At 57.0% G+C, this 13379-nt stretch overlaps 1 protein-coding gene across 6 annotated transcripts in view; it reads right to left on the reverse strand.

The window, feature by feature from the left end:
- The window catches only part of MEF2D (myocyte enhancer factor 2D), a 50179-nt gene that overhangs the window by 12494 nt on the left and 24306 nt on the right, over nucleotides 1–13379 (reverse strand). For all 6 annotated transcript variants that reach the window (XM_065660327.1, XM_065660326.1, XM_065660325.1 and 3 more), the window contains 3 exons: nucleotides 9866–10069; nucleotides 4944–5081; nucleotides 1340–1550 (listed from right to left, as the gene is read on the reverse strand). In XM_065660327.1, the coding sequence (XP_065516399.1) occupies nucleotides 1340–1550; nucleotides 4944–5081; nucleotides 9866–10069 (553 nt within the window). The remainder of the gene's footprint in view (nucleotides 1–1339; nucleotides 1551–4943; nucleotides 5082–9865; nucleotides 10070–13379) is intronic.

Raw genomic sequence — 13379 nt, forward strand, 5'->3', positions numbered from 1 at the left:
CCTGGGCGCTGACCCAAGGCTGCGCCGCGCGTTGGCTTTGGGAACGCGGCTCCGCTCGAGCCCATCGCCGTAAAGAAAAGAACGAAGGGGAAAAAAAAGAGTTCTAACATGCAAGGCCCTGGCTCCTATAAACAGGATTCGGCCGTGTCCCAGGCAGGGAATGAATGAGATGCAGATGGTTGGGCTTGGAACACCTCTGTGCTCGCAACCACGAAATGATCCCCCCTTCAGATGAGCGGCGGGATGGAAACACGAGGAGCCTCCAGCACATTCTGCACTGCGACGAAGCCTCTTTCTTTTCAGCAGAGGGGCCGGTGAGAGGGCAGGGACCCAGAGCTTTCCATAGCCAAGGAAGGCTCTGCTGCTCAGGCTGCTCTTTGTAGAGCAGGAAGACCCCTCTCCATCAGGTCTGAGGGCTCATCGTGGTACCTGAGCGCTTCAAGCCATCATGAGACCGTGTGGAGAGAGCAGCAAGCGAAGAAGCCAGCTCCAACCACTGCTCCTATTGCATCCCATCCCCGGCATCTCTTTCTGCTCGCTCTGATCCCACTCAACCCGCTGCTGGAGGCACCTCCCAAAGCTTCTCCCACCTCTCCAAGCCCCTTTTGCGAGCCCCCTTTGAGCTCTCAGCGCCCAGCACCCAGATGTCCGGGCGCTCACAGTCGCTGCCTCTGCCATTTGCAGCCTGTTGTGATTTCTCCAAACCATCTGCGACAACCGAAATAGCAGGCAGGGGCTTTCTGCACGCTATTCTTATTCCCGATCACACTGCAGGGCTGTGGTCACACGTCCTGTGTGTGTGTGTCCCCCCCTCCCCATCACTGCTGCTGCTGCAGGGTGCATTGGGTGATGAGCTGCTCCTCTCCCCATCCTGCCCTCCGCCACCCATGGCCGGTCCCCGCTGGAAATGCCTGCTCCCTGCGATCTGTCACCGGATCCACATGCGACCAACTGCAACCAGCACAGCCCGACTTAAAAAAAGCCCTTTTTAGGCAGCAGTCCCATGTCACCGGAGTGCCACCGGCGATGGGATGCCGGCAGCCACCCCCAAGCCTGGGAACGGCGCCGGGTGACTCATCCCCTTGTGCTTCCCAACCTCAAAACAGATCCCTGCAGGGATCCAGCTCTCAACAAGACCTGGGGTAGGCAGAGGAGCCGGGGGGGGGGGGGTCACCTCGCAGTGAGAGGTGATGCTCACACTGAGACCCTCAGCCTGGACCCACGAGGGGGTCTCCTGCATCCCGGGATGCTCCACGCTGGCTGCTGCACACCCAGCAAGGCTCCTCCACCACAGCGAGGATGAGGAGGAAGCGGTGCGAAGGGGCACGGCATCGCTCACCTGCACTGGCCGGCCTCTGCGGCAGCCCCGGGGACACGGTGTTCCTCTGCAGCGCCGGCTGCTGTGGCGAGAGGAGCCGCGGGTCTGTCAGTGAGGAGGTCACCAGGGACTGCGTCACCAGCGAGCTGCCGGGGTTGCTGAACTGCAGCGTGTTCTGGTTGCTCACCGGCACCGTCACGGGCATGGCGAAGTTGGGAGCCGGCACTGCGGACTGAGCAGAGAGCAGCGGTGAAGGGGAGCAGGGGGGAAAGTCCTCACTTCGCAAGCTCTGAGCAACAGGGGGCCTGATCCTGCATCGCAGCAGCTGGAAAAGGGGGGGGAGCAGCGCCTCAAAGTCCCACTTCATTGCTGATCTGCACCGCTGTGCTTGCACCCTGCCCATGCTGGCAGCTTGCAGGGATGCACCGGAGCATCCCTCTAGGGATGGAGCAGCCACGGCTTCTCCGAGCATCCTGTGCCAGCGCCTCAGCACCCTCGCAGGGAACAACTTCCTAATATCTAATTCCTAATATCTAAACTAAATCTCCCCTCTGTGATGGGAAGAGCTCTCCCAAAGAGCCAGCACTGGATCACCACCGCGGGCTGGCACTGCTGCCAGGGGACAAGCAGCTGGGAAAGGCTCATTTTGCCTTGTATGGCCCCAGGGTGACACTGGGATTCATCCTGGCACCTCTGGGAGCTGCTGGGAAGCAGGAGCATCGCTCAAGCCCTATCCTTGGCTGCGGGTTGAGGACCAGCTTCACCTACCGGTGCCCTGCTGGAGCCAGACTCCCTGCGATTATCCCAGTGTCCGTCTTATGTCACTGATTTGCTCTTCGTTAACAGGAGCAGGCACCTGCTTAGAGGCTTTAGCAGGGGCTTTGCTAAAGTCCCACTTTAATTTGCTCAGGGATGGAGGGGCAGAGCAGCCCAGGGCCGGATGGGACCATCACAGGGCTGGAGCTGGGAGTGGTGAGGGCAGAGGGAGGCGAGCATCTCCCCACTGCATAATGATGGGGGCCTGTTGCCCCTGCAGAAACCTGCTCCTAGGTGGGTGATTGTCCTCTGGGGATTGAGAGGAGGCCGGGAGGAAGGAGTGGGACGGCGCTTACCCACGCCTGGCTGCTGGAAACCCTCCCCACCAGCCTCTCAAGGGCATCCCGTCCTTCAGAGAGATCCTGTGCCTGCAGCCAAGCTCCGGGTCTGAGCCGGCTCTGAGCCTGCGCTGCGGCCCCGCGGTCACAGGCACCCGGCTCGGCCTTTTCCAGACCTTTACCCACTGCTGGGGAGAGCTGGAATCGCTCTGCTCCTGCCGGGAGCTGCGAAAAGCCAGGAGGAGGAAGGTGGCTCGGGCACCGCAGGAACACTGGGGACGGCATCGGGGATAAATCAGGGAATCACACACAGAGTCACAGCATGGCTTGGGTTGGAAAGGACCTTCAGATCATCCAGTTTCAACTCCCTGTCACGGGCAGGGACACGTTCCAGTCGTGGGTTTCCATCACTGCAAACCCATCGGTGTACGTGCACAGGGGAAAGGAAGGGAAAAGCTACCCCTTGTGCATCGCGTCTTAAGCAACGCCTTGATAAACCCAAGAGGCTGGTACCCAACCTGCAGAGAGGAGGTTTGCTTTTCATCTGTCTCTTATCCCATTGCACAACCCAGGCCGCCAGCTACATGGTCCCAGGTCCCCCCGGCCCCCAAGGGAAGGCAGCTTGCACGTCAATCCAAAACGTGGGGCAGAAGATGCACGCAGCAGCCAAACCTCAAGGATTCCTGTTCCCACTCAAAGCAATTCCAAACACCAAACGCAGAAGCCGCGCTGAGGCCTCTCTGGAGCAAACAAGGCTGTTGTTAAGCTTCCCCGGGTGCTGAGGCTGGTTAGTTCTTGTCACACACAAAACCAACCCAGCTGGTTATAAAGGAAGCAGCATCTTCTTCAACTGCATCACTCGGTCCCTTCGCTGCACAGGGAGGTTTAGTGGGGGAGCCAGATGCTACGCCCTGACTACGACACCTGAATGCCACCAGCCAAAATGACTTTAGGGCACGGAATGCTCCTTTGTGGTACAGCTGGATGCTGCCTCCAGTGATGGGAGCCTGCTTGGAGCCCTCCCTTAGCAGCAGCCACACACAGATGCTCAGCAGGCTCTGCTTTCTGAGGTGATTCTACACCCAGCTTAAGCCTCTGATGACTTTTCGACCTATTCTGCGCCAGTGACAGGTACTGGGGTGGTACCAGGGCTAAAACCTGCTCCCCAGTAGTGAAACCAGGGAGGCCAAGGCAGAGCCAAGCCTTCAGGAGCTCATCCTGCACTAAACCCAGCCTGGAGGGCATCCATCTGAGCATCCATCACTGCCTGCACCCCATTTGGCTTCACCTCCTCAGCTCTCCCAGGGCTCAGAGCAGCCACCCCCCATCACCCCTGAGATGCAGGGGACGGAGATGGCGATGCTGGGGACCTTGGGAGGCGCCCGGAGCTCACCTGCTGAGTCAGCAAAAGGCAGAGCTGTGCACATCACAAGGGCTAATTCTCAAGAGAAGATGGAGTTTTAACTCGTGGGGGTTGCCAAGCACCAAAGGGCAGGGTATTTTTTGGGGGGGGGGGTGTCTGGGTGTGTGTAATCATGACACTGCTTCATCCAGCCCTTAGGAACGAGCCTCCGCTCTGCTGCGGGCAGCATCAGTTCTGGCTGCAGCAACTCAGGGCTAATCCCTCTGAAGGAGCCTCCCCTGCATCAACAGTCTCTGCTCCCTTGAACTAACAACTAATTTGAAGCGTGTCCCCCCTCCTCCTCCTGTCTCCTGACACAAATCCCTTCCAGCACTGTCCTGATGCCACCCCGGTGCCGGCTCCGGGATCACAGGCTAAAACCTGCCTGGATTCCTGCCACGGCCACCAGCTGCCCCGAGGGCTCGGTGGATTTGGGGGGAATTAATGGGGAAGAGCCCAAAGTCTCACAGGGATGTGAGGGGCTGGCATGGCGTGAACCTGGAGTCTTAATCCAGGCAAACCAACCTGGTTTGAGGGGAAAAAAGGGTGGAAAAGGAAGCAGAGATGGGGAGCACATCCTCCTTCACTGCCAAGCTGGAGCCCCAGAGGCTCAGGAATGCTGGAGCTAATAGGAATGGCTTCCCCAAAGGATGTTCCTGCTCCTCCAGGTGGCAAACACGAGGGACCCCCAAGGCCCCTCGTGCCTCTCACCCATAGGGTGCATTCGGGGCTGTGGTGGGCTGCACGCATCGGCTCCCAAGGCACAGCCCGGCTCCGAAGCAAAGCCATGCACAAGGCAGCCCCTCCATCACTCGGAAGGGAAAGGAGAGGGGCTGCAGACCACCAGCTACTCACTGCGAGCCGGTAACTCTGCATCATTTTATCAAACTCCTCATCAATCTTTTTATACTTCTCTTCGGTCTGCGGGGTCAGAGCAAACACTTCATCCCCTTCCGGGCTCTCGCATTCCCTGTGCTTCTTGTTCAGCGCCTGTGACGTTTGGGGAGGGGGGGGACGGGACACAGGACACGGAATGGGGGTGTCGGGGAGGGGAAATGGAACAGAAGGAGAACAAAACAAAAGAAGAACATATAATGAAGGTTTTCCAGCCAAGGGGCCCGGTACTTACACCATAGCGCTTGAACAGGATATCCAGATCCTCGCTGCCTTTACGGTATTTATCCTCCATCAAGGGGCTCTGGTCTATCGAGTCATCGCCGTCGGGCTCCGGGCTGTCACAGCCGTTAAAACCTTTCTTTCTTAACGTCTGCAAACACAACCGGGACAGTTTGAGATCTGGGAGTGGGGATGGGGAACACGGGAAGATGCCCGAGATGGGCAGGTCCCCCCCCGAAACAGCCCCTGGACCAGAAAGATGATGACTTTGCCCTTGCGCAAATTCACCCCAAGGCATCATTGACCTTCGTGGAGTTAAAGAGTCAGGATCCAGCCCTCGGGTTTTGACAGCAGGCTGTCCCTAAGTCAGGAATTACAACATGGGGATGGATGGATGGATGGATGGATGGATGGATGGATGGATGGAGAGAAACTTCTTTGCTTTCAAAGGATCTGTTTATGCCAGAGCTGAATTTGGACCCATACCAGCTCAGGCGCATCCGTCACCTACAATTACTACAATGACAAGGAAGGGAAAAACTTTAATGATATCTGCTCTCCTGCTAAAAATAGGGAAAATCCTTCTTCCAAATAGCAAAAAAAAGGACCAAAACAACAAGCAAAAAGGAGCTTGTCCTGGCAAAAACCAGCTGGGTTCTAATGGGGGCCATTCTCCATGCGCAACGGTACCGCATCAAGAGCATCGCGTCAAGAGCATGGCACGGGTGATACAGGAGGGTGACGGTGACAACACCCTGGGCAGCAAACCCCACAGCAAAGGGGCAGAGAGCTACCGATGTGACATCTCCTCCTTCGTTAACAGGAGCCCGGTAATCACACGCACGGTGGAAGCCCCCAAAGTTCCTCTTGCGAGCGCAGTAGCCAATCTGCAGATTGTGTTACACATGCACATTTGATCGTTCTATTTTCAAAATACCAAAAGCAATTAAGACGTTATTACGGAACCATCACTTGCCAATTCAGGGGGTTTTTATTTAGAAGTCAAAGCTACAGAATTTCCTGGAAGTCTTGATCTCTTTTCATGCCAAATTCAGCAGGAGGCAAGAAAAAAGCAGGGAGCCTTGACAATTCTCCTCTTGTCTTCCTGAAGTGTAATAAACGTCAAGGCCAGGTTGGATGGGGCTTGGAGCAACCTGCTCTAATGGAAGGTGTCCCTGCCCGTGGCAAGGGGTTGGGACTGGAGGAGCTTTAAGCTCCCTTCCAATCCAAACCATTCCATGGCTCTCCGATGGGAACCGAATGGCTCTGCCTTTTGCCACTGGTCCTGCTTGGTGGCTGCCTGACATTGGGCAAGCGACAGGCACCAAACCCATGCTCCAGCTGAAGCTTTTCACCCTATTTCCAGTTAAACTTACTCCTTCACCATCCTCATTTGAACGCTCACTACTTCGATATGAGCAGTGGGGAGAAGTCCTCATCCACATCCAGCTCCACCAGAGAAGGGTCTGGCTCACTCTTGATCACGGTGGCATCTGAAGCCCTGTTTGGTGTTACTAATAACTCCTGCTACCTAACAACCGGTCCCTGCCCCTGGTCACAGACTTCATAACATTAGTTATAACTTAATTGTCTTTGGGTCTGACCCCCCCCTCCATCAAGTTCAGATCAGAGCATCCCGAGCTGCGACAAGCGGCTGCGATGCCACCATCCCATTGAAAACCCAGCAGCAGCCCCAGGAAACATCAAGCCAGTTGTGCATGGGGAGAAAAATCCCTCCTGGATGCTACAGGCAGCTGCCTGCAGGCATGGAGGGGAGGAAGGGGATGGAGATGGGCTCCGGAGCTGGCACAGCAGAGGATGGGGATGATCTGCAGTGTGGTGGGACAGGAAGCACCGGGGCCCAAGTCGCAGCAGGTCACGAGCCAAAGCAGGATCTGCTGCTCCAAAGGAGGTTTGGGACAACAAAATGCCATTTCCAGCCATGTGAGCTGCCGGGGTTTTCATTTTTTTGGGATAAAATAATGTGCGTCCCACATTTTCTGCTCCCTGACAAGATGATGTAAAAGGAAAACCATCCGGCTGGAGCGGGAAGCAACCCCAACCGTTCCCGTTTCCAGGATCTCTGCAAGGGCTTTTGGAAAAGAGCCTTCCTTTTCATTCCTCCTCATTCCCTTGCCCAGGGGGAAAAGCAGAAGCTGCAAAGAGGTGTGCAACCTCTTTGTCACCAGGCTGCACCCCAAGGAACACCGCTCTCTTCCCATAGAAAACACCGAAAATCGATCCCTTCGCAGCAGAAGGTTCTCAAGGAAAACCAGGGTGAGAACCTCCCATGGCAAAGAAACTCCATTCATCACCTTCCATCTCCCTGCCACCCCCAGGCCCCCCCATTCTATCGGGTGTACCCCCCGCGGCAGGACCCGCTGCAGGTCCCGCTCTTCCAGGCGATGCTCCCACTCCCATTATCCCAGCCCATATGGGAGCAGACTTCTAACCCGAAGAGGGGGCGAGAGCAGCAGGAAACGCGGAACACGTGAGAGGAAATGATGCTCAACCAGGATGCGGTTGACTTCCCTTCGAGGAGGGCGACTCAAGCACCCCAGGCTTTGGGGAAGTCTGGATAAGGATAAGGATGAGGATGAAAACACGGCACCGGCAGCTGCCTTTGCAGCATCCTGCGCAATGCCCTCTGAGGGATGCCAGCCCCAGGAATTAGGGAAATCTCAGCCTTCCCCGTGACATTCAGCCAAGGAAAGCAAGGAGAGGCACCGCTGCGTGGCTTGAAGCGGCTCTGGAGCATCCCCTCGCTCTGTTCTCCTCCAAGTCCCTTATCACACGCTGGCACGTCAGGCGGGCTGCGCGGAAACGAGAAGCGACAGCGAGGAGCAAAGCCGGCGTGATCCCGGCACGTGGCCCCCAGCGTGCCTGTCCGGGGGCCTCAGCTGTCCCCCGCCTGATTAAGGGAACCCCCCTCTCTGCATTAAGAGAGATTTGCTCTGACTTAAAAGCTTCCAACGGCCAGGACTTTGCCAGGCACGGAGAGAGCCGCAGGGGTTTGCGTGGCTCAATCCCACTGCTGCCAATCCCCAGCGCGGAGGTGTCCCCACAGGGCATGCCATAGAGTTATTATAGAAGAGAACCAGACTGGTTTGGGTTGAGGGGACCTTAAAGCTCATCCCGTTCCATGGGCAGGGACCCCTTCCACTGGAGCAGGATGCTCCGAGCCCCATCCAGCCCGGCCTTGAGCACTGCCAGGGATGGGGCAGCCACAGCCTGTTGCTGGGGAAGCTTCAAGGATGCAAAGATGCACTTGGAGGAGTCAAGTTCAACTGGGAGCCACCAAGAAACATGCAATAAACTGGGTCTGTGTGTGGTGGGGCCAAAGGCAGGCTGGTAGGACCTGACCTGGGCAAGGGGACATGGCTGGAGGTGGTGGGGGGACTGAAATCAGCACCAGGAGCAGGAATGGTCTGAGCAACCCTAACCCTGCTCCAAGACGAGATGAGGACAAGGAGGGATGCTTGAGCAGCCTCGAAACCTGCCTCCACCCCAGTGGGTTTCGCTCCAAGGCGGCTCTTCCAACAAGACAAGCCGAGCCCGGCGTGTCTGGGCTCTTTTCCTTGCCATCCACCAATATCCTTCCGCTGCCGATGTTTCTCTCCTCGGCTTTGGATGCGGCTCCAGCTTTTCATGTGGTGCAAACACAGTATTTCTTTGGGTGCCAAGGACTGTGTGTAACTTGTCGGCTTGGGAGTGTTTGCAGCTTGGACCATAAGGGAACAGCGAACGCTGCCCAAAATGTTTACGGTATTTTTAGGCCAAGACAAATCTGTTCGATGCCGCGAGCGCCGCGGTCGGAGCATCCCGGAGAGGCTGGATGAGGCGGCGCTGATGAGCAGGGAGGGAGCGGTGCCGGAACAACCCCGGCATGGGCACAGTGGATGGGCATCACCTGGCTCAAAGAGGCCAAAAAGGGACAATTCAGAACCATTTCTATGCCCCCTCCACAACCGGGCACTGGCGGACAAGGAGCCAAACGCCGGTGAAGGCAGGAAGGAGCTGCTGGATGCTTGGCCATGGCCACGTTGGTGGGAACCAGTGAGGTGAAAACCTGAATCCAAACCGCTCAAAAAGAGGCATTTCACGGAGAAAACACAAGAAAAAGCAGGATTTAGGAAGGAAGTTGTTTGGTTTTCCCTTCTTCATGAAATCAAAGCCCAAATGTGCTGCCCGAGACGCACCAAAGGGATTCCAAGGCCCGAGTGGCAGGAGAAGCCGATTCCTCCAGCAGCGCTTTGGCATGAAGCTTTGTGCCATGGGAGCTCCAAGTCTCTGACCCACGCAGGGCTCTCTGTGGGGCTGTGCTGCTCCGCTCCATTGGGGTTAATCTATGCCCCCCTGGAACGGCAGTGATCAGCCAGCCAAGGGGCTGGTCAGATTGCACTCACCATCCTTAGGAGACCCCCAACCGCAGCTGCACAAGTCGTGAGCAACCCCATCTACATAGGAGAGCGGCCGTGCTTCCAGCAGCTTGGACCACAGGCACCCAAAGGTGCCTCCCAACCTGAATGACTTCGTGGTTCAGCCCCCGGTGCCCTCCTACAACCCCACCATGTGTCTCTGAAACAACAGACAGGGGCAACATCACCATTGCACCCCATTGCAACCCTGGGAGATGCCTCCTAAACCCCATGGCTTGCCTGGACCACGGGGAAGTCCCAGCATCCCAAAAACCCCAATTGTATGGCACTAGCTCAACACATCACTCGAGACAGCTTCAAACTCTACTACCCAGACCCAAGTCTTTTCATAGGCTGGACCAAAACCATGCCAAACCAGGTTGGCACCAAGTCCTGGAGATCTCCTTGCTCCCATCCCCACCCAGCACCGACCTCCTGCATCCATCCGGCTGCGGTGCCAGACCCGGCGCTGGCTCCACCACCACGGCAAAGCCCGGACAAGGACGGGTGACCTCACCTCGATGATGTCCGCGTTGGTCCGGCTCTCGTGGGGCTCGTTGTACTCGGTGTACTTGAGCAGCACCTTGTCCATGTCGGTGCTGGCATACTGGAACAGCTTGTTGGAGTGGTTGAAGATGATGAGGGCGATCTCGCAGTCGCATAGGACGCTCAGCTCGTAGGCTTTCTTCATCAAACCGAACTTGCGCTTGGTGAAGGTCACCTGCAAGCAAGAACCACGCTCAGGAGCCATCCCCACGCTGCCACTGACCCCAAAGCGCCCGGAGAAAACCGGGATGCCCATTGGAGGAAGAACAAAAGAGGAGGGCAGAGGGAATCTTCTCTCCTCAGCTTTCCCAACTGGACCACGCACCCCAAGCACCCACCTCCCTCTTCCAACCAGTTCCTATTGCTGCCTATGTCGGGCTCCTCCAAAGGCAGACACTTCACAAGCACAGAGATGATTATCAGCCTTGGAAATCATCACATCTTGCCAAATCAAGAGCAAATGAATCTCAGCCCCCCCCTCCAACAAGCAGAGCTGCCATCTGGCCAGGGGCTGCGCGGCGCTGGGTGCTCATCAAGTTGAACGTTCAAGCACTGGAGATCTCCTCCTCACTCATTGCAGCAGTGCTGTGAGCACCCGACCCTGTGTGCCAGGAGGTGGGGGCTCAGCCACCCCAAAGCTGCTCCATCCCACCCCAGCCCTGCCCCGCTCTCATTAGAGCTGGCAGCTAATGAGGCATCTTCTGATGATAGAATGGGTTGGGAGGGAGGGATCTTAAAGCTCCTCCAGCTCCAACCCCTGCCCCGGGCAGGGACCCCTTCCACTGGAGCAGGATGCTCCAAGCCCCTGTGTCCAACCTGGCCTTGAGCACTGCCAGGGATGGGGCAGCCACAGCTTCTCTGGGCACGCTGTGCCAGCGCCTCAGCACCCTCACAGGGCAGAGCTTCTGCCTTATCTCCAACCTGAACTTGCCCTGGTTCGGTTTGAACCCATCACCCCTTGTCCTATCACTCCAGTCCCTGATGCAGGTCCCTCTCCAGCATCCTTGTAGCCCCTTTCAGACACTGGGAGCTGCCCTGAGGTCTCCACACAGCTTCTCTTCTCCAGGCTGAACAGCCCCAATGTCCTCAGCCCCTGCTCATCCTCGTGGCCTCCTCTGGGCTCACTCCAGCAGCTCCATGTCCTTCTTATGCTGGGGACAGCAGAACCCAGATCCTTGTGAGCTTGGCTGGGGGGCGAGGACAGAGCTGGGTGCAGGCTCCGAAACACTCCCCAGATGCCAGACAGATGCTGGGCTGCATTTCCCAGCCAAGGCTCCTAACAGGGCCCAGCTGGTGGGGAAGGAGCTGGTTTGGGCTCTCCACCGTGGCCACTGAAGGTCCCTCAGCCCCCGCAAGGAACAAATGCACCTCACTTGGCCAATGCCCTCTTAGAAAATGAAAGAAAGGAAAACGAAGGCAGGAGTCAGTGCTTTGCTTTAGGCATCGCTCTCAGGTTGAAGCAGCAGCCTGGGGAAGGGCTGGAGATGAACCCGAGATGCCCTTGGGTGCCACAAGCTGCTCCCTTGCCGTGCATGGGAGGGCTTGACCCCACTTTGGGCCTCCACCACAGCATCGATTTTGCAGCTGAACAGCTTCAATTTGCAGTGTGGAGGGAGGAGAGGCCATTGCCTTCGCTCGACTCAAGCCTGGACAAGCTGTAACACCATGAAGAGCTTCACCTGGAGCATCCCCATCCCCACCGGTGGTGCCTGGCAGCATCCTGGCTGCACCCAACTCCGAGCATCCCTCAAGCAGCAGCCGCATCCCTCTGTGCAGCGGGAGGGCAGAGCAGGGGCACACAACGGCCTGTCCTGCCCCATCATCATCCAGAGATGATTAAGCAGTAACGAGATTGGGCTCTAATCTCCTCATCCCTTGGGAAGCGCAGGGCTGGCCCCGCGTGCCACGTGCGCCCGCTCTCAGCATGGTTGGGCTGCGAGCACCAGTGCTCACATTGCCGGTGTCCCCCTTCCCGGTGGCATCCAGGATCTCTCAGGCACCCAAAAGCCCTCCTGGGATGCTGGGATGCTCCCAGGACTGAGAGGAAAACACAACGGTGTCACCACCAGGATAGAGGGAACAGCAGCGTGGTGGTTCCAGCAGTGCCTGGTGCTGGGCACCATGAGGCCCCTTGGCCACCGAGATCATGGAGCCATGGAATCAACCAGGTTGGAAAAGCCCTTCCAGCTCATCCAGTCCAACCATTGCCCAGCACTGCCAAGGCCACCACTAACCCATGGCACTGAGGGCCTCATCTACACTTGCAGGGATGGTGACTCCAGCCCTGCCCTGGGCAGCCTGTTCCAATGGGGAAGGAATTGCTCCTCATCTCCATCTAACCCTGCCCTGGTGCAGCTTGAGGCCGTTTCCTCGTGTCCCATCCCTTGTTCCTTGGGAGAGGCAACTGGATGAGGCCACAGCGTGTGAGCAAGGGGGCAGGTACTGGCCACGAAGACTACAGACATGGTTTGGGTATTGTCATAGAATCATAGTACGGTTTGGGTTGGAAAGGACCTTAAAATCACCCAGTTCCAACGCCCTGCCATGGGCAGGGACACCTCACACTAAACCATGTCACCATGTCCAACCTGGCCTTGAACACTGCCAGGGATGGAGCATTTACCACCTCTTTGTTGTCCTTGAAGGAGAGCATGGGGTTACCTGCCCAAAATCAAGCAACAACCTGAGCTGAGCCAAGCAGAACCCAAAGCATCCCTCTATGGACAAGGGGTTATTCCCTCTGCAGGCAGGGACAGGGTGGAGGAACATCCTTTGGCCTTGGTACCACAGAGAAAAGCAAAGCCTTGCCATTTAGTCAGCCTCAACGCACACAAGGATCAGCCAACGCTGCCTTGCACATCTCCCTGTGACCTGGGACAGAAACCCCAAACCTTCCCCTACTGCCGTGCATGAGTCTCATCTAGAAGAATTAACCTTCTAAGTCTAAGAGGGTAATCAAATCTCATGCTCCACGGCATAAGCTGATCACCAAAGGGGTCAGGAAGGAATTACTGCCCCACACTAGCAGGGGATTTTTGCCTTTCCCCTGATGTAGACCATATTGGTCGCTGCCAGAGTCAGCAGGCTGGCCCTGACGGCCTGATGGTCTGATCTGTTATGGCAAATCCTCTCCACTAAGTCCTTTAATGACATTAGTGACTCTTACTTGCTCTCCTCCCCTGGTTTTGGCTTCTGCTGTCATTCTGCTCCCCTCTGTGCGGGCTCACGGTCCATGCCCCCAAGGGATTCAAGGCTCAGGGTGAGAGCAGGGCTGGCCTCACTGATGCTGAAGGTTGGATGCAGGATGCATGGGAAGAGCTTCACCGCGCAGTGAAGGCTCCTGTTCACCCTCCTGAGTGTCCTTCAGTCCTGTCCCATCCCTGGCCAGGCTTTCCTGAAGCTCCAACACCAGGGCTCGGCTGTGCCATCAACCCCCAGCATTACCAAGTACCTTCTGCTCACCTGAACTTCTACTGGAGCCACAA

This window comes from Lathamus discolor, chromosome 24 (genome assembly GCF_037157495.1).
Source record: "Lathamus discolor isolate bLatDis1 chromosome 24, bLatDis1.hap1, whole genome shotgun sequence".
Taxonomy (NCBI): domain Eukaryota; kingdom Metazoa; phylum Chordata; class Aves; order Psittaciformes; family Psittacidae; genus Lathamus; species Lathamus discolor.